The sequence below is a fragment of the Miscanthus floridulus genome, chromosome 17, assembly GCF_019320115.1.
Source record: "Miscanthus floridulus cultivar M001 chromosome 17, ASM1932011v1, whole genome shotgun sequence".
In the NCBI taxonomy this organism is placed as follows: Eukaryota; Viridiplantae; Streptophyta; class Magnoliopsida; order Poales; family Poaceae; genus Miscanthus; species Miscanthus floridulus.
In genome coordinates, this window is record NC_089596.1 from 100,434,641 (window position 1) to 100,456,195 (window position 21,555).

At 48.1% G+C, this 21,555-nt stretch overlaps 2 protein-coding genes across 3 annotated transcripts; one reads left to right on the plus strand and one right to left on the minus strand.

The window, feature by feature from the left end:
* Positions 1-11,879: 11,879 nt before the first annotated feature.
* LOC136518228 (transcription factor WRKY19-like) lies at positions 11,880-13,311 on the plus strand. The gene is made up of 3 exons (XM_066511872.1): positions 11,880-12,226; positions 12,327-12,448; positions 12,586-13,311. Exons 1-3 carry the CDS (start codon positions 11,963-11,965, stop codon positions 13,058-13,060), a joined length of 861 nt encoding a protein of 286 aa, XP_066367969.1. The 5' UTR covers positions 11,880-11,962; the 3' UTR covers positions 13,061-13,311.
* A 26-nt stretch (positions 13,312-13,337) lies between these two features.
* Positions 13,338-17,658, minus strand: LOC136518229 (uncharacterized). Of its 2 annotated transcripts, XM_066511873.1 has the most exons (3): positions 17,286-17,658; positions 13,883-13,900; positions 13,338-13,794 (listed from the first exon to the last, which is right to left on the minus strand). In XM_066511873.1, the coding sequence occupies exons 1-3, from the start codon at positions 17,614-17,616 to the stop codon at positions 13,604-13,606; spliced, it is 540 nt and encodes a 179-aa protein (XP_066367970.1). In that variant the 5' UTR covers positions 17,617-17,658; the 3' UTR covers positions 13,338-13,603. The 2 variants fall into 2 exon arrangements, with proteins under 2 accessions (XP_066367970.1, XP_066367971.1); XM_066511874.1 differs by lacking the exon at positions 13,883-13,900.
* Positions 17,659-21,555: the final 3,897 nt, after the last annotated feature.

Consider the following 21,555-nt stretch of genomic DNA (forward strand, 5'->3'; position numbering starts at 1 on the left):
AAGGGAAAGCCCCTCGGAATGACCACCATCAGAAGAACAGCAATGGTCAAGTTGACAAGGATCAATGCAAATGGTGCAAGAAGTATGGACATTACCAGAGGGACTGTCCAGATTTCCTAAAGAGCCTTTTGAAGAGAGGTGATGATTTTATTATATTTATAGATAAGTCCTTGTATTTAAGTTATGCAAAATCTACTTGGTGGATTGATTCAGGTGCAACTATTCATGTTGCAAATTCACTATAGGAATTCCATATGAGGAGGACCCTGCAAAGAGGAGAAAAAAGAATTAAGGTAGCAAATGAAGTCAAAGCTGAAGTTGAAGCCATTGGAGACCTTCCATTAGAATTAAATGATGGTTTTATACTTAAGCTTTTAGATGTCCTTTATGTACCCTCTTTGCGTAGAAATTTGATAAGTGTTTGATTCTAGACGATGATGAATATGATTGCCATTTTGGTAATGGCAAATGTCAGATTGTGTTTAATAATAAGTGTGTTGGTCTTGCCTTTCAACAAGACAAGCTTTATTTGTTATCACTTTCTGAGAATGTGAATGATGTGAGCACTGAGAATGAGAATGCCTCTTCGTCTATGAATGCAAAAAATAAGCGGAAGAGAGTTCATGATGTATCCTCGAAATTATGGTGTAACAGAACCGACCAATTATACGAAATTAAGTAAGAAAATCATCCGCCAGAGCAGACGATTTAGCAAACTTAAGCCCGTATAACCCGGTAGTCCGTGAAATCACGAAGGATTTCAAACCAACTTCCATTTCAGCCAAGATCGTAATAAGTTTAGCGGTCACCATCACATATTACATAAAAGTTTGCGTCTCAGATACATCAGAGTTTAAACATAGTTATTACAAAACAAGTTCGAATAAAAGTAGCGGAAGCTATTTGTTCAAACCACACACACTCACACGGAGTTCAAATATAGTGCCAGCGAATGATCATCTCCAACAAAAGCATCAGATGAGACGTAAGGAATGACCATGCCCATGGTCCTAAGCATCACCCATCGCAGGATAAAGGCAGTTGATACAGTAGCCGTAATACATCTGCCCATCTGCAACAAGTGGGAATAAAACCCTGAGTACGAGAAGGTACTCAGCTAGACTTACCCGACATAACCGAAAATAAGTGACACCAAGGATTATGAAGAGCTTTATAGTAGGGTAGCTGACTCATTTGCAAAAAGAAGCATTTTTAGCATTTCAAGACCCTTTTCAAAAGCATTATTGTCAAGTTAATTATTATTAACCTGTCGACTAGATTTGCACCTATACTAGAGCAAACATGTGATTAAGCAGATAATGATAACCAATGATCATTAAACAACTTCCATAATGTCATATTCATGATAACTGTCCAAGTGTTCCATCAACATTACTACGATGAAGTCACTCAAGTCAAATGCTCACTATCCAGGAGCGATGGCGATTCGAATCGATTCCTAACCAGCTGGTGATTTATTCCTTACATAAACCTCACTCACCCGCTAAAGTGAGATATTGATCACCGAGTCAACTATCCAGGTATCTCGAGTTTGCCAGGAACCACATGTACCCGGGGGCCGACCGACTGCACTTTGGTCTTATCATCTCGCCCCCGTGTCCTACCACACCTGCTCCGGCACAGTGCGCTGCGGGCAATCTACTCGGCCCGAATAATCTCCCAGCTTCGCGGTCGGAAGGTACTTTATCCGGCCAGCTAAATGTAAGGCATGCGTTCAACATGACTCGAGGTCCAACAACGGTCGGTCCTTAATCGACACAGACGGAAAGCACTACAGTCCAAAACTCTGTAAGTCTCCGTCCGGTCTCAACTTCATTTAACACTTAGTTATACCATAACTTCATAGTCATCCAAGCAGATCCAGGTAACCACATATAGCTCGCAGGTGACAGGAAATCACCCGACTTCTACCGGTCTAAGCCAGCTAAGCATTGACTCGACTGCGGATACCAGAGTAACAAGGATATAGTATAACAAAGGTAGACAAGGTATAATGCAGCAACGGTTGCAAACAACTCCTGAACGTAATGCATCAATTAAAGTAAAGTATTTAATTAAAAATTGCAAACCGGGAGAAAAATGCTCCGGGGCTTGCCTCTCTCGAAGGAGCTCGGGCGGTGATCGGGGCACTCTGGAAGTTCCTCAACGTCCTCCTCGTCGGCTTCGGGCACTTCCTACGGCTGCACCTCGAACTGCTCCTCGGGCTCCTCGGATATGACGACTGAGTTCTCGGTTTGCGATCCTATATGATGCAATGTGCGTAAGTGCTTATGCAATCGGTGCATCGGATGAGATGAATAAAATGGATATGCTTGAATGCAAGGTAGTCAACATCATCCGAGAACATATACTACAAGCACATGTCATCTACTATATTCTCTTCTACTACTAATATGCTAAATCAACACATCTTATTAAATGCTTCAAAGATACACCAAAGCTTCACTAATTTCTTAATCACACATAAAGCAACGCTTGATTAAACCTTAATTAATAATAGGTTTGAATAGCAACATCTAATTTTATTGCTTAGAAAAATCTTAGAAAATTACCATAGCACAGCACTACCCTAAGTAGTCTACTAACAGATTTTCATGGTATTTGAATGAGTGGATTAGCCTACACAAAAATAACAAACTATGGCATGATTATGAACATGAAATTACTTTGTACTGTGAAAAGTGTCAAACAACAAAGTTAGCATTTTTCCTATGATCTTCATAGCATACAATTACTGTATAAAAATTATCACATGCATGTTTTATACAAAGTTTGCTCTCTAGCAAAAATAACAAAAATCAGCTATTAAAGGTACTTGAACTACACCTCAAAAATTTTCTACAGCACAAGCATGACACATATTTTTTCTAGGAAGTACATTACATAAGAAGGTTAACAATCTTGGAAATCATATTTTTCTGAAGTTTATAGGTTTTTTCTACATATTTTTCAAGTTATCAGCAATATACATGATTAAATAAAGTTCTACAGAAAAATATCTCAAAAATGACATACAATAATTTTCCCAAGTAGATCTGGTGATAAGGAACCTAGCAAAATTTATTTCAACAGATTTGGAGCAAATTTGAGTATCCAGACATTTTCCAAACCATTTCTCTTTTCAAATAATAAAGAAAAATTGAAAACAAACACCCTATTGCTACTGGGCCGGCCCGCGGGAATCAGTCGGCCCACGGCCACACTTGGCCTGCGCGGCCCGAGCGACGGGAAAGGGAGGCGGCCTGGCCGGGCGTTGGCCCATGGCCTCTTGGCCCAGCTCAGTCGAGGCGAAGGCCATGCCGGCGCCGTGACGTCGCGGCGGCGCGGCTCGGCCAACGGGGCCGGCGGCCATTTCCGGCCGTGCCAGGGCAAGCGAGCGAGCGCATGCAATTCACGAAAAGCTGGCGAATGCGGGCATGTAGCTAGGTAGGGAGGAGAAAGGGAGGAAGAGTGCCTTCCACGGCGGCCGAGCACGGCGGCGCCATGGCCGACGGTGGCGAGGCGCGAGAAGGCGCTACCTGGGCTCAACAGTCGGCACAAGCGTGAGCACAAAGTGCCGGAGAGCGAGGCGGAGCTGCTGGCGCTCGATTGCTGGCCGAGGTGGAGGAGGGGCGGCGAATTTTGCCCGGCGGGTGCGGAGGCCGCGGCGAGGGGGAGCGAGCGAGCTCGGCGCGGGAGGAGAAGAGAGGCAGCGTGGGAGAGTGAAAGCGAGCGCAGCGGCTTCAGCAGATGTAGGCGGCGCGTGGGAGCGGGCGCAGGCCGGCTGCGACGCGCGGCAGCGTCGACGGCGCATGGCTGCCACGCGGCGGGCGTGTTCTGCCGCTGGTCGGGACGCGGCGCGGCGCGTCAGCGGGCGGGCGAGCGTGGAGGCAGGCCAGGCGCGGCGCTGGGCTAGGCTGGCGAGGCGCGCGGCGCGGCGGGAGGCTTGCTGCTGCAGGCCGGGCTGGCTTCGGCCGTGGGCCGGAAACGAGGCGGCGGCCCGCAAAATGAGGGAAGCCTTTTTTCAATTTATATTTTCAAGAGATTTTCAAACACCAGTTTTCAAATATCATTTTGAGCAAGAAAATGACATCTTTTAAAAATGTACCAAAAATGAAAGTTGATTAGAATGTAATTCTCTACAACTTTGATTTTATGACCAAAGTCTAATTCTATCTGGATTTTGAATTATAAAATCAAAGTTAAATTTTAACTCAAAACCCTAATTTTTGGGGAATTATTTTTAAAGCAAAATTTGACAATAATTTGAATACAAACCTTGCTCCAAAAATTGTGCTAAACAATTCTAGATGATTTACAATCATAACCAAACAAGTTCTACTAACCTAGCAAGCAAAATTAGGGCAAAACAACTCTAACAAGTGTATGCAACATTCAGGTTTCACAACATGTTTCATATGTTTCGAAGCAGTGTTTCAGTTATTATTTTCATGATTAGGCATGTATGATTAGGATGCTTGATGATGCATGACATGCATGATTTTTAGTGCCTAAATGCTAGCATAACACCGGGGTGTTACATATGGCACTGTCGTTTAGGCCATATTTCGAGGGGAAGAATAGAGCGATTGATTAAGAAATCAATTCTTCCGGTATTAGAATATTTAGATTTAGAACAATGCATTGATTGCATAAAAGAAAAGTATGTTAAGAAAATAAAGAAAGATGCTAAACGAAGCGTAGAAATTTTAGAAATAATTCACACAGACATCTGTGGTCCTTTTTCTATGAAGAGTGTGGATGGTTATGATTCATTTATAACATTCATAGATGATTATTCTCATTATGGCTATATTTATTCAATTAAGGAAAGATCAGAAACATTGGATAAATTTAAAATATTTAAGACTGAATTAGAAAATCAGCACAACTTAAAGATTAAGATAGTAAGATCCGACCGTGAGAAAGAGTACTACGGTCGACACACCCCATATGGCCATTCTGGACCTTTTGTAAGGTTCTTATAGGAAAATGACATAGTTGCCCAGTACTCTACACCGGGCGAGCCTCGACAGAATGAAGTAGCTGAAAGACGTAACCGTACCTTAATGGATATGGTGAGAAGTATGATAAGTTACTCTACTCTACCGATAAGTTTATGGATGGAGGCGTTAAAAACTGCCATTCATATTCTTAATCGAGTGCCAAATAAGTCGGTGCCCAAAACACCATATGAGTTGTGGACAAGAAAAGAAAACCCTCACTTGACTATTTACATGTATGGGGTTGTCCAACTGAGCCTAAAGTATTTAACCTAAACATAGGGAAGCTAGACTCCAAGACAATCAGTTGCTATTTTATTGGCTATCCAAAAAAGTCAAACGGTTAACTTTTCTATTATCCTGACAGACATACGAAGTTTGTAGAAACAAGACATATTATGTTCTTGGAGGATGATATGGTCAGGGGGAGCATGATAGCGCGAGAAATTAATTTTGAAGGAAAGCGGGTATACGTGCCCACTCCGATGGTTCAGGAGCCATTCTTCACGCTACCTGTTGTTGTTGTACCAATAGTGCAAGACACTGTAGTAACATCACATGTTGTTAGTTCTCCAGTGGCAACAATGAATGAACATGAGGAACCTGTCATTTAGGATCCTATAGAACCCGTTGTCACACATGAGGAAGAGCAACAACAGCCACATGTAGAACAATCGTCAACTAATGAGGCTCCTAGAAGGTCTCAAAGAGTAAGGAAACCAGCTATTCCTGATGACTACGAAGTCTATGAATGTGAAGAATTTCAAATGAAGGGTGATCCCACCTCATTTGAAGAAGCCATGAGAAGGCTCACTCATCAAAGTGGCTTGAAGCCATGCAGGATGAAATAAGATCAATGAATACCAACGGAGTTTGGGACTTAGAAACAATTCCTAAAGGAGCCAAGACAGTAAATGGGTCTACAAAAAACTAAATATGATTCCAAAGGAAATGTAGAAAGATTTAAAGCGCGACTTGTGGCGAAAGGCTTCACACAAAGAGAAGGCATAGATTACAATAAGACATTTTCTCCAATCTCATGTAAGAATTCTTTTAAAATTATAATGGTGCTTGTAGCACATTACGATTTAGAATTACATCAGATGGATGTAAAGACGGCGTTCCTAAACGGGGATTTGGAGAAAAATATTTACATAGTACAACCAAAAGGTTTTGTTGTGGAAGGAAAAGAACGTATGGGATGCCGCCTGAAGAAATCCATTTACGGATTAAAACAAGCATCAAGATAGTGGTATTTAAAGTTTGATAGTACAATAAGAAAGTTTGTGTTTTAAGAAAATGTAGAGAACAATTGCGTTTATGCAAAGTTCAAAAATAGGAAATACATTTTCCTAATCTTATATGTGGATGACATCTTACTCGCTAGTAATGATGTTAATCTACTACTAGAAACAAAGACGTTCTTGTCCTCGAACTTTGATATAAAGGATCTCGGTGAAGCTTCGTTCGTTCTAGGAATAGAGATTCACCGAGATAGAAGAATGGAGGTTTTAGGATTATCACAAAAGATATATTTAGAAAATGTTCTAAAGGAATACAGTATGCAAAATTATAAGCCTTCACCTGCTCCCATAGTCAAAGACAATAGATTTGGGGAATTTTAATGTCCTAGCAAGCAACGAAGGTTCCAGGAAGGACGTGCGTGCACGCCGGACCGGACGTTCTGCATTCGGCATCATGGGCGGAGCCACGTGAGGGCTGCGGCCCCCCTTTGGTCAAGAAGTTTTCTAAAGAGCGAAACGTGAACAGCTGCGACGCACGTTATTAAGTGCAATACGTTTGAGTGAATTCTTCGTCTGGTGTATCGCAGCACCTCTTGCCGAACTCAGCACACGGTGCTTCGATTAAAAAATTGGCTTGCACTGCTATATATGCGCCTGAAGTCTTTGAACTGCTCTCCTCCCTCCCTCCTTCCCTCCCTGTTCTACGTGTAGGAAGGAGAAAAGTGACTTTTTATTTGTTACCAATGCTTGATACTTAATATGCTGGACTTCATGCTAGCTTGGTGCAATATGCTGGACTGAAATTTACTAAGATATATAGCCTCTTTGATGTGGACTGTGGCTAGCAATACCTTCTATTCTAAACGTTGCAACTGCTATTAGGCACTATAGATTTTTTTTAGCTCCCATGACAGTTGGCTGCTGCTGCCTACAACAATTGCTATACTACGTAAAGACAATATATGTTTCGCAAGCATTTCTCTTCTTAAAGCATTGGCAGGCATTGTATTGAATGATGTTGGAGCTCATCCACGATGTCATCAGACGAGTTTTACATATGCACAAGCATTTCATCTCATTTTTCATCTTACTTACCAGCTTCTCTTATTCATGGAGCAAGCGTAAGCTAGAAGGTAGTAACATCTAGTTAGGTGTAACATGAGCTTATGGAATTGGCCCCCTCTTGATTTTAGCTCAGGCTCCGTCGCTGTTCGGCATGTCTCTCTCTCACTCCCTCTCCCTCTCGCCTCCAACACATACCGATCGGTCACAGTACTACATGCTAATTGCTGCTAGCGATCGTTTTGGAAACTGAGAGGAGAGGCAGTCTCAGGCACGCCTGGAAACGGAATGGTTGCGTGATCCGGCATCGCAGCTCCTCCTCCTCCTGCTGCTCCTCACGTGGCTCCTCCTGCTTGGAATTGGATAGGGTCAGTGTCACAGAGATGTGGAGAGGCGAGAGGCGGCAATCCCTGTACCGTGCCGTGCGTACATCGTCCCTTCGAGTTTTCCAAGAGCGATCGCGCTTCTGCGACTGCCTGTCGCTCTCTCGGCCTAAAGGGTGCCGACTTTTCTTTTCGCTTTCCTTCCGCGCTGGCGTTTCGGAGAATACCGGCCCACATGCGTAAGGCCACTTGTCCTGGATGACGCAACGAGATCCAGGCCCAGCTAGGTCACGCGTGACGGCATGTCGACCTGGTGGTGGGGCCGCCCGGGTCAGCCTTCAGCCATCGGCAGAGGCCGCTTTCGGCACCGGAAAACACGAGGGGAAAAGCTCGATCAGGCGGATCAGCGCCACGACTTCAGTGAGCGGCGGCAGCTTGCTAGCTGACAGCGGCGGCGGCGACCGCACGGACGACACCGGGTCCGGGAGGTGGCTCCGGCGGTCCGGCCTTCTCGAATCCGGGCTTTTACCATTGCCGTCACTTTCACTTAAAAGTTGGTGGAGGACGCGCCAGGACGGGGATTCCTCCCAAATCCCAAGCAATCAATGAACCGAATCCGGGCTACTGCTGCTCGTCGTACGTGTCGTGTGAAACGTAGGATGAACTTGAGACATATTATTGGTGGCCCCCTTTCCGTGCCCGAACGTTACTTCGAGCCGGGGCAAGGGCAATCGCAGCGCCGACACGGCCGGGACACGCCCCCTGTCGAATCCCATGGGTTTGCTTCGCTGGAGCGGCATACTGCGGTTAGCTAGTTAGACATGATCGCAGTAACTGACCCCACTGGAAAAAAAACTAAACCAACTAGTACATATTACTAGATGGGTTCCTCTTATAATTTTGTACCCACAACAACCATTACATTGGGTACGCCCATTTTTTTTACACGGAACCCAACTCAACCCAACGAACTAACCCGAGAAATAGCTTGACACGTCGCACACTCACACTCCGATCGAGCTTAGGACAGGGGCCAAAACAGTAGATCCGACACCGTGTTTTACGAAGCCAGCACAGCTGGGTCACCAAGCTCTTGTGAGCTTAAGAGACCAGATGAGATGGTGTTGCTATGAATATATGATATATATGACACTAACACAGTATGGGCTATGATCTACCAGGGATGATGGTAGGAGTTGAGGGACTAAAACCATTTATATTCAATTACATGGTCAAAATATGAATGGAGTACCAATGTACATCAACCTAGGTGGAGGTGTATCAACATACCATGTCAAGTTGTCAACACATGGAGCGGGTCAAAGTTCGTTTGAAGTAATGTTGACTCTGAACAAATTTTTGGACCTGGACGACGCAACCCTATAAGTTCGGAAAACTAAATATCAAAATTTGGGAGTTAGGGCCCGAACGAAACTAGTATACAGGTTCAGAGATTTAGATATTCAAAATTCAAGAGTTTAGAACCCGGATGATATCATTGTGCAAATTTAGGAGACCACTAGCTTTTCGAGACCGTGCTATTATATGTTTTTCATTAAGAGAAATTATCAGTTTTATATAAACTTACCATAATAAGCCGTAGATTACCGTAAAACCACACCAACATTATAGAACTACTCCTATTTGCTATCAACCTAAAGAACGAAGAGTCGTTCTACAAACGACACCTTTGAAAGGGACGCAAATTTAGGGACCACTAGTACTTAGGATTGGGCTAGTGAGTTGAATTGACCCTATTCAGAAATGGTGCCAAGTCTTCTCCTGTAAGATCGGCTCAGCAATCTACAAACCGGCTCGAGGTCGCACAGTTGCAGTCTTGTAGATCGCCGAGTCGATCTATGACGAAATCCAAGCTACCAAAGGAGATCTTGATGCCTAGACCAAAAGTGTCGAGGTTACCAATGTTCATGTTGATGTCCATCCGATCTGCAAGATTGAATCTACACGCGAAATCCTCCTACCTGATGTGCCAATTGTCATAGGTTTTAGCGTCCGACAATATATTATTATTTTGCACGTAGGGGAATTAGAGAGGTAACATACAAGATACATATTTTTACTAGTTCGGGTACACGGTATCCTATGTTTAGTGGATAACAACTTCTCCATGCGACGTGTGTTCGGTTTGAAGGAGTGCTAAGTGCCAAAAATAACGATGATGTCCTACAGGAGATTCTACCCCCTCCTTATATAGTCTCGGAATAGGGTTTACATCGGGTAACCATGATAGTATATGACTACTTTCTAATTGCTAGTTTATTACGAGGAATATGAGTTGGATCCGAATGGACTGGCTTCTAAGTATATCTAGCTTATAGCTTATCTACCAAGTAATAGAGATACATGTTCTGTTTGAACCTCCTCATGGCCTGTTTGGATGCAAGTGTATTCACTTCAATCCACTGCCCTGTTCGCTTGGCTGATAAGCCATGACTGGAAGTATCTTTGGTTGATTTGTTATGAGAGAAAAATATTATTCGTTGGCTGAAAAAGTACGGCTTATAAGCCAAGCGAACATGACGCATCTGTGTTGGAGTCGAATAGAATGGAATTTAGTTTAATTCCATTCCAATCCACTTCAACACATATAGATTTAGATGAATACATACGCATCCTAACAAAGCCTCAGTGACATGCTCGACATACCCATCCTAGTCAGGCTGTTTTGCTTGCTGCGAGAATATCCGAGGCCCATACTAACGCCATCGTAGATTACCCTAAAAGCACCAACATTGAATGAACTACTCCCATTAGCGACCGACCTGAAGAACTGAAGAACCGTGCTACAAACGACACCTTTGGAATCGTCGTAAATTTAGGGACCGCTAGTACTTTAGGTTGAGCTAGCGATCGAGTTGACTTGTCTGTATCCGAAAAAAGCAAGGCGAGCCGCCAGCAGCTGGGTTCACCATGCTCTTGTGAGTTTATGTGAGTACAGCTGTACAGGAGACCACAGACGCTAGGATATGACGGCACCATTGGGACAGGAAATCTACGGCTACGGTCTACCATATCGCCCCGATTTGACGCACCAGATTGGTCCTACGTAGGGCTTGTTTAGATGCCATCCAAATTCCAAGTTTTTTCACTCTCTCTCCATCACATCAATTTTTAGCTGCTTGTATGGAGTATTAAATGTAGGTAAAAAAATAACTAATTACACAGTTTAGTTGGAAATCACGAGATGAATCTTTTGAGCCCAGTTGGTCCACGATTGGACAATATTTGCCAAATAAGACGAAAATGATACTATTCATCGGGTTCAAAAATTTTTTTTGCAAAGTAAACATGGCCATACTATACCACGGAGACGAAGCGTATCGATGCCGTCGCTCTCACTAGGGTTAACTTTGCCGTACGTGCCCACTGACACTCTGACAGGGAAAAGCTACGTGCAAACTTCGCTGAATTTCTGCAGGAAGCCGCCGCGAAACCGCTGGCAGCCATCGCGTCACCTTCCTTCCCTCCGGCGAGGCCACACAACCGCGTCCTACGCCTGTCGCCGCTGGCACACGTGGCAGGGACTCACGCAGACAGTCACGCTCACTCGACGGCCCGACGACGCCAGGCAAACTTGCCCACCACAGTCACGAAAAACACGGGCGCGCTGTAGCTTGTAGCCCGTAGGCAGTAGCACAGCACACAACCAATGTAATCCAGCAGCGTCCGGTGGCAAGCAACCGATCGAGAGGCGTGGCCGCTGGCAGTCGCAGGGCACAGGTAATGTCCGTGGGTTTTTTCTCTGAAAGATCGCTAATGGCCGTGGTTACCACGCGGACACGCCCAAATGGGAACTCCTTGGACCGAAAGCAATGCAACTACGAATCTCCCCGGTGAAAAAGAAAGCCCGGTCGGCCGGCCGGGAATAATAGTCAGAGAGCACTAGGAGCTAGTAGTAAGCTAGCATCTAGCTAGGCCCCGCTTGTCTGCGACATGGCACTGCCAGAGTGCCAGTGCCGCACACTGCCGGACCCAGGTGACCGGCCGGGGCCCAGAACCCAAAGACCAGTCCAAGTGCTTGGTTTGAACCAGAACGCCAGTCAGAGGGGTATTCTTATTCGCTGGTTAGTCTCCACCTTTTCTTCGGTGATCGGTCTCGGTCCGGTCCAACCCGAAATGATCCCGTTTTTCGTTTTCCCAGCTTTGAACAGTATCATGCCCCGTTTTCCAACTCTATAAGTAGCCTCTCCCCCACCGTCGCTGCCACACTCACCACCGAGCGAGAGCTCACACAGACTGCCTCTGCCTTCTCTTCTTGGCGAAGTAGCTGATCTTGCCTTCTTGGCGAAGGAGCTGAGCTGAGGACGACATGGACGGCGGCTACGGCGGCGAGAAGAGCGCGCTGGCCTCGGAGCTGGCGCAGGTGCTGGCCATGGTCCGGGAGCTGGAGGCGCGCATGGACCAGGACCCGCTCCCGGCGGGCGCGCGGGAGCTCTGCGCCGAGCTGGCGTCGGCCGTTGACAGGTCCATCCGCATCGCCAGGTCCTGCTGCGTCGACTCGCCGGCGTCCGGGGCCGGCAGCCCCCGCAGCGACGGCGGCAATGCCACCGCCGCCCAGTCCAAGAGGAGGCAAGTCGATCGATCTTGTTTCATCAGAGTACTACTGTTTCAAACATGCGAGTAGCAAGCAGAGCATGACTTGGCAATCCGATCGATGTGTGTACCGCAGGAAGGGGACGCCGTGCGTGAGGAGGCAGCTGCGGGCGGCGTCGGTGCAGGACGCGGCGGCGCTGGACGACGGGCTCAGCTGGAGGAAGTACGGGCAGAAGGACATCCTGGGCGCCAAGTACCCCAGGTCAGCACGCACACGTCACGCCCCACACGTCACTCCCTCTTTCCCTTGCACTGTTGCACCAGACGACTCCTTGACTAACCGACGGCGCAGATCGAGCGACGCTGACACGTGTGGGGTGGGTTGCAAATCGATCGCAGGTCCTACTTCCGGTGCACGCACCGCCACTCGCAGGGCTGCCTCGCCACCAAGCACGTGCAGCGCGCCGACGGGGACCCGCTGCTGCACGACGTCGTGTACCACGGCGCGCACACCTGCGCCCAGGCCGCGCACCCCAGCGCCCAGCAGCTGCGGCAGGAGCTGCAGCTGCAGCCAGGGCACGGGCACGGCGCCCACGAGGACCAGGACCAGGGAGCCTCCACGCCCGCGCTGGAGACCGAGTGCTTGCGGGCCGGGCTGCTAGAGCCCACGACGCCATACTCGTTCGCCTCCGCGGCTGCTGCCGGCGCCGGCGCCGACTTCGCCGGCTGCTTCCCGCTCCTCTCGCCGACGGCCTTGGACTGGCAGCTGAGGAGCAGCCACCCGGCAGGCGGCATGGAGTTCGAGACCCAGTTCGAGGAGCTGTTCACCAATGCAACGGAGCCCTTTCAATGGGACCTGTATGCGGACAATTAGATGGGGTATCTGCAGTCAATACATATATATGTGCAGCATGTACGGTAGCTTGTCTTACCGAATTCCGGCATTAGTATTAGCTTCAGAGTAGACTAGAGTGTAGTAATCTTCTGCTACTATCAACAGCTGGGTCCATGCAAATCATGATAACACAGCTTCAAGATGATATGAACTAGCGGACAAAGCCCCCCAAAAAACGTTGTACCCAGCAGGCTATCTGAATCTAAATATAGGAGCAAAGATTCAGACCAGGTAATCATGTTGAAGCACTCAGAATCAGAATGTGAATAATTATCCCAATGGATGTTGTAGTACCATTGCCTATTACACGCTGGACACTGCAACTACTCAGAATAGCGTAACTGGAGACTACAACTACACAGAAATGCGGTAAATATACATTGTTTTTTCTCAGCATATGCACAAAGCAGATTTGCCAGATTTTTTTACACCCAAAACCTCGTTACTAACTAGTTGAGCAGAACAAGAAATACACGCACTCCTAGTTACTGAATGCACCATCAGGGGTACTGATAGACCTATCTAGACAGAACTTTTTTCTTTACTGTCTTGAGAAGCTTCAGAAATCCTCCCATTCGCGTCCTCTTCCTCCAGCTTCCTCAAGGCTCCCCTCAGCCCCAAAACGATAAATAGATTGGTAAGAGTAAGTAGCGGTTCCGCACTCCCGTGCAGCCAGTCAACATTAGATAGCGACGTTCCGTAATGAACTTTTGCTGCAATGGATATCATTGTATCAATAAGTGCACACGGTGTGTATAAGCAAAGAATATAAGGATGGTGAAAATTTTATGGCATAATTACCATAAATCCCAGCAGGTACTGCTCCAGGGATAAAAACCGGTGCATGAAACAACATGGAAACAATTAATTGCACTGACATAATGTTCTGCTAGACAGCTAAATAGTCAGAAACAAAACATTACTAAACTCAAGAGGGCTATGCGTAGGAATTACAATTACACTATACAAAATTTGAAATGTCAGACGACTTGCAAGGATCACTGTGACCTTGGAATCAATTGGTCCGTAAGCTCCAATCACTAAACTAATTCAGTTTCAGGTTGCTTCCTTCTGTAGAACTTTAGAGCTGACTACACATCTCTCTGTAGTTAAAGCTGCATAGAAAATCTCTTCGCGTGACTTCTCCCCGCCTAGCCATCTAACGACACTGGAATAATGGCCAGAAAGCGAAGACTCTCCAAAAAGGAAAAGGTCGAAGATATTTGTTTCAATTAGTCCATTTTAAGACTACTGGTATTTTATCTGTAACCTCGAGAATAAGAAAGTTAAAGATTGGTCTTTGTTCTAATACTCACTGTTTATTTGTTTCAATTGGTCCAGACTACTGGTATTTTTATCTGTTGTAACATCAAGAATAAGAAAGTTAAAGATTGGTCCTCTGATTATTCTAATGCTCAGTTGCTCACTGTTTATTTCTTTCAATTGGTCCATATGTAAGACTACTGGTATTTTTATTTTGTTGCTGAGGCTTGTATGAATGCATGTCTTTCACAAAAAAAAAAAGAATTTAAAGCAAAGCAACAATAGCAGTACAGCACCAATCTTCAGCATCCTATGCCTCACCTGATATTAAATATTTCGCTATAGGATCCACAAACTTTTCTAAAAGAGGTATGGTATACTGGAGCAAAAGCCTATGTGATCATATATGAGCAAGCCACTGAGATGTTCAGTCCCTTTTAGACTAATTTATCCATTCTACATAGTGTTCAACCACTAATATCTGTAACATCTTCACAATGATCTAACTGTGGAAGTGGAACTTTAGCAAATGTACCTGACACACAGATAATTGCCCTCACAGTTTCATATAACTTCTCTTTTTTGAGGTCAACACGGGGGGGGGGGGGGGGGGGGGGGGGGGGGGGGGGGGGGGGCGGGGGGGGAGGCCTCCCCACCTGAATTTTCATTCCACAGATGCCGGCATAGCCGGGGGGTGGAAGGGCATTGGCGCCAATCCAATTACAATGAGTTTGGAAGAGGGGGGGGGGGGGGGGGGGGGGGGGGTAAGATGGGAGATTACATATTCATGATCGATCTCCAAAACGCTCTCAGAGCGTTATCTTTCAAAGGCAAGCGGCAGCTCCAGGACCTGATTGCCTCTCTGCAGGCCGTGATGAGCCTGTTCAGGTCGGGGGGAGGCTGCGGAACACGACGTCGTGTCGATGCTTCTAGAGCTCCCAGCAGTAAAGTAGTACCAGGGGGCTCACCGCAGAGGGTGGAACGTGTGGTGGCGGGGACGTCTTCCAAAGCTCAGTGACCGGGGCGATCAGGCTTGGTTGCCATCCAATGCGTCTCCAGAAGGCTTTAGCGAACGGGCACCCAGAGATGATGTGATCGGCATTTTCATCAGCGCCACCACAGATGTCGCAGGTTGTCTCCTGTAAGATGTTCTTGCGACGGAGGGCTGTCTAGCACTGGATGCGATCCTTGGTCACGACCCAACCGAAAAACTTGACGCGAGGTGTGTGTGTGTGTGTGTGTGGGGGGGGGGGGGGGGGGGGGGGGGGGGGGGGCGGTGCGGCAAAGCTCCGCCAGACGAAGTCGAAGGAGGGGCAGGTTTGGTCACCACGCATTGACGCCTTGTAGATGAGCCCAGACCAGAGCCGGTGGTCCGGAGTTTCGAAGCAGCACCGGTGCTCGTCCGGCCTCTCCGAAAGCTCGACGTCGATCAGGAGCAGACTTAGGTGCTCCAGCTCCTCAGTAGCTTGGGTGGAGAGGCGGCGTTGCACCGTGTTCCTCACCGCGTACGACGTCGTGCACGGACGTTGCAGCCCCCGTCACATGACTGTGGAGAGCCGGCATGAGGTCTGCAATGGGGCATCCAACAGCCAGGTGTCCTTCCGAAATCCGTGTTGCGCCCATCGCCCACAGTGACTGTCGTCATTTTTTGGTATGCTGGGAAGAGTTGCCGTAGAGCCGTCCAATGAGCTCCGGCGAGGTTGCCCCCAGGTCATGGAGCGTTGCTTGGGTGGCCACCCAGCGTGCCCAGGCCGAGCAGCCTGGATGGTGTAGGCGATTAATTAGCTTGAGTAGCAGGGCGGCATTTTGTGTCTCCAGCCGCTTGACGCCCAGGCCACCATCCTCCTTCAGCTCGCAGACTTCTTCCCACGCGATGAGGCATTGGGCTCCCGACGTTCGGTCAGTGCCCGACCACAGGAAAGCTCTGCGCTTGGCGTCAATTGCTGCACAGACCCCCGGCGGCAGGAGCATGGCACCCATGGCGTACGTTGGCAGACTGCTGAGCACGGCATTGACGAGGACCACGCGCCCGGCAGAGAAGCTTTCCAACCGGCAAGGTACCTGTCCACTTTGGCGATCAGGGGCGCGAAGGCGGACAGTTGCAGCTTGGTATTGGACAGAGGCAGCCCCAGGTATGTCTGTGGAAAGCTCCCTCGCCGGCAGTGTAGGATGTTCACCAGGTCATTCACACGGCCCTCATCCACATTCATGGGAGTGACGGTGCTTTTGGTGAAGTTGATGGCGAGGCCCGTGGCCGCGGCGAAGCTGTCTAACTCTTTCTTCAGTTGTTGAGCGGAACAAGAGTCTGCTCGGACAACGACAATGGTGTCATCGGCGTATTGGAGCACAGCACATGGCCCGTCGTCGGAGAGGGGGTGCCGGATGGCCCTGTTGTTCTTGATCAGCATCTGAAGGACGTCGGCGACAAGGAGGAACAGGTACGGCGAGAGGGCATCACCCTGCCGCAGCCCTCGTCCACAGGTGATCCATGGTCCTGGCACCCCATTGACCAAAACCGCAGATTTTGATGTTTCAAGCAGGGCCTTCATCCACCGAATCCATTTGTCTGGGAACCCTCGGGCACATAGGATTTGCAGCAAGCTCTCCCAATTGACGGAGTCGAACGCCTTGGCAAAGTCAAGCTTGACGACAAAAGCCTGGCATTAAATTTTCATGTACGTTTCTGTAGACAAGCTAAGTACTGATATACTAAAATCACCAACTTGTATGTTAGAGTGCACTTAACAGAACAATAAAACAAGTTATAAGAACATTACTACTACAATTGGCAAAAGCACAACTTGTGCATCAGTGTACCACCATCCCATTTGCATAGCAGGTGCAATCAAGGTGTGAGGAATTATTACACAACACTACGTTTGGGATTTGGCCAAATGCAGACGTGCAAAACTAGAGTAGGGATGGGATTAGTAACGCGTACTGGTGGCGCCGACGAAGGCGAGGAGGAAGTAGAAACCAAAGAGCGTGAGCCCGGGCGCGGTCTTGGACCTGGTCATGAAGTAGAGGAAGCCCAGGTAGGGGAAGAGCGAGACGGCGAAGAGCTGCGACGCCACGCTCTGGGAGTCCATCGTCGGCGCCCACGGGTCCACGGGCAGCAGCCCGCACCGCACCACCCCCGCTCTCCTCGGCGCCCTTGGCCTCGTGCTGCGGCGAGTGCGCCCAATGCCATAGCCTCCGCCAAAGGTCGCCGCGGGGAGCCGCCGCGACCGTGCGCACGGGCACGGCGGCGCGGCGCAGGTGGTAGCCAGCATTTGGGCGTGGTGGGGATCAGGGGGTGGATGCTTTGCCGAGTTTGGGTGGCTCCCGTTGGTCCCCGGATGATGATGCACCTAAATGGAAAGGGCAACAGTAGTCAGGACTCAGGACGAGCCTTTCAGCCCAGTAAAGCTTCAGAGTGGGCCGTGGGTCCATGGGCTGGAAAAAAGCATCACGCGCCGCATCCCTCGTACAGTGTCGTATTCTGATTTTCCTCCTCAATTACCGAGTCGAATTCCAATAAAAAAAATACAAAGTTGAATTTGTAACCAGCTTCAATTTTTGAAAATCGTTTGTTTTTGCACTAAGACGGATTTAGACAACGGTTTTATGTAATGGGATGACACGTCAGCAACACCCCGTCAGTTGTGAGGCGTAAATCAAGACTTCATTGATAGTTGATGTTTAATAAGTGTTAAAATTGTGTCGGTTTAATTTTTTATTGATTTAAGTTTCGTCAGTTATAAAATTGTTAAAAATACTCTAATTTTTTGGTACAGATATAATACAAAAGAAATCAACTAGATGGCCAGATTCGTCAAGTTTCCATAGTTTGGTGGTCAGCGACGATATTTGATTTTTGAGTTAAAATCGGAATCTCGCAACGATCAAAACGGATTACTCCATTTTTCAAACAACGGACAACCGGATGTGAATGTCCACCCGCCGTGTAGGTGTAGATGTGGTAGATTCGATGGCAGGAGGGAGATAGAGAGATACCGATACGTCCAGATATCGTCCAGCATCACGGCCAACTGCGGTTAACTACTTTCCATAATTGGGTTAGAAACATGTTACTCTCAGTCACCATCTAAACGAGCAAATTGCACGCCAGCGTGCAATTGATGCTCCTCATGTCAAAAAAAAAAAACTGTGGTGTGGTGGTTGGTGCACTATATCTAGCCATTTTAACCAATTTAATTAATGACGGCACGTCAAATACCACACCATCACAAGCTACTATTGCTCGTTCTTTTCTATATGCCATATTAGCTTGTCAAATATTACTATTTTTGACCATCTATTTTTTTAAAAAAAATATATAGTTTCACAACATATAAGTTACGGAATATATATTATCAAAGTATTTTTATAGCTAAAACATAAATCTTATATCATAAATTTATTTTTTTTAAACGATGGTCAAAGATATTATTAATTAACATTTGATTTAGGACAAAGGTGGTAGGACGAATCTTTGCGCAGGATCGGCTACGACGCGAAATGCGTTGAGTTGATCTTTCACGGAGCGTCCACGTCCATTCCAGTTCCAGGGTGGAAATTAACTGATTAGCTGAATTGGAACTAGGAGATTCCCAGCTGAATCTAGCGTGATCTAGCTGGCTCGATTATAAACATGGCAGGCAGTAATCGTCAGGGTTCCCGTGGCGCTAGCACGAATAATGGCCGTGGACCGGGCCGAGGAGGCGGCGGCGGAGCACAAGAAGCCGGCGGCGCAACCGCCGTGGCCGTGGGACTGCGGGACCCCGCTGTACGACGCGTTCGAGCTCGCGTCGGTGCACCGCGTCCTCGACACCCACCTGATGGCGCTGCCGTTCCCGCGGCCTCCGAGGCGTCCGTGCGACGACGCCGACGACGCGGTGGTCCTGGCCGTGGCCGTGGCGAAGAGGGCGACCGCGCGGAGCCGCCGGCGCAGGCGGAGCGCCGTGGGCGTGGCCAAGGCCGCGACGCGGACGGGCAAGGCGGTGCTGCGCTCCTTCATCTGCGGGTCGGTGGCCTGTGGCCGGAGGCTGTGACTGCGAGGACGCACCAGGAGCCCGCCCGGCGCCCGCCGGTCGTGTTCGCGCGAGCTGCCACAGCTAGCCCGCTGCCTGGTACTGCTACGGCTACGGCGTCCGTGTCGCGCTGCTGGGAGCAGGTGGAGCGGAGCAGGGCGAGCGGGCCGGTTTGGATTGGAATGATTTGGATGGAGATGGTTGGACAAAATGTTACTGTCCATCTTCAAGTTAGATTTCCATTGCCATCGGTTCCTTTTTCTTTCAGACTCGTTTCGTTTTCAGTTCGTCGTGTTGACAGCGTGCGCGATTATGCCGGTTAGCTTCGCTGAAAAAAAGCCGAAATACTCTTTCGGCTGATTTGTTGGGAGAGAAAAGCACTGTTCCAGCTAAAAAAACAAGCTGAAAAAGATGGATTATATTAATTGTCAGCGAACAGTGACGAAAATACCTCGTAATAGTAATTCTTAACTCATAAGCTACTTTCAGTTCTATGTACACTACACTCCTCCGCAAACTGACGTCTCAAATAAAGTTCAGTGAATCGATCTGCTGCCTACTGCGCGAGCTTGTGTAAGGGCCATTTTGGCGGCCATTTTGGCAGCGGATCGGATTCAGCTCCTCCCAAAATAGCTTCGGAACCGGGGTTTCTCTAAAGTAGCTAAAGCACTTTTCAAAAACGATTAACAAAACGGAGAGGAATCGCTCCACATTCCTGTTGGCTTCAGGGACGGACGAAACCATTTTCACCGGCTCTAATAACTCCGTATGGATTCAATGACACGACAGCCATCTCAAACAGCGGCCGCCGAGCGCTGGTGATGGATGTATGTATACAGCCCAGGTCTTGTCTTCATTCTAGTCGTTCGTTCAATCAGTAGCGCTTCAGACGTTCATTCAGAGAAAAGGTCCAACAACGGTGGTTGGGAGTTGGGAGTTAGGAGCTCAGAAGAACGAGCAGGTGGTATTCAGTATTCACACCGGAGACAGCCATTAGCCCATGGCCGTATACTTAAGGCACTAGCTTCACTTCCGTTTCAAATCATAATTGACTGTACTTTCAGTGGGGGGAAAAAGAGAAAAACTACAGTTTCAGAAGAAATGCAGCTCGCCACTGCTTTTCAGACTGGGTGACGGATGGATCTTGTCATGGGTGGTAGATGGATGCTTGAATTTATCGGTCATAGTACAATATTTTCTCTCACAATAAATTAACGAATAATACTTTTTATTAGATTGATCTCCATCCAGTTGACCCAATGGCCAATTGGACCTTTGATCCACGCCCTGATCAGGGACGAACAGCTGTTCTCCTGACTGATGGGCCCCCATCGCATAGCGCTATAAAGAGGAAGGTAGAGACCGGGGCACAAGGTACGAGGTTCACTGTAGCCGCATATTCCCCACCGATGTCCTAACCCTAGACCGATCGAGAAGGTGCGCTGTGAACGACGAGAAGCGCCATTGCCTTCGTCGCCGCCATTAGACCACGCCTCCACGTCGCTGCTACGTCATCGGCGGCGCTATGGCCGCGACACTACGCTGGATGAGGTACATCAGCAAGTTCTTTGTCCAGTTAAGTTTTACCCCTTAGACCTACGCCTAGATGATCCTATCAACGTTGTCAATAGTATCAGAGCGAGGTTTCTTCTAGTGTGTAGATCTAGTTTAGGGTAGACCAGAACGAGAAAGGAAAGGAAGGGGTTTTCCTACCAGGGAACCGCCCACACCATCACCACCGCCAGTCGTCGCCTCAACGTCGCGCGAGAAGTCACCCTGAGCCGCCGCGGGTGCGAGGAGAAACTGTCTAACCCTAACCCTAACCCTAACCCGAAGTGAGTTGAGAAAGAGGGCCGGCAGGACCTACTGTTCTCACCTGATGGACACCACCGCCGGCGGACGGATGGCGTCGCACAGAAAACAAAGGCTGAGCCACCACACGGCGCTGTTCTGTCAGTGCACGGGCCGGGGCTCAGGGCACCGCCCCACGGCCGCTCGACGACGGCGCGCTCACCCTCGGGCGAGCGCGTGCCGGCGAGGGGGCCTGCGTGTAACACCCCTGGTGTTACAATCTTGCTTATCACCGAGGTTTAGGTCCGAGAAGGAATAGCCTAATAAGTTTTCAGGTTTTAAAAATTTATAACGCACGTGAGGCGAAAAACAATTTCTATGAACAAAGATCAAACATAACTTGTATTT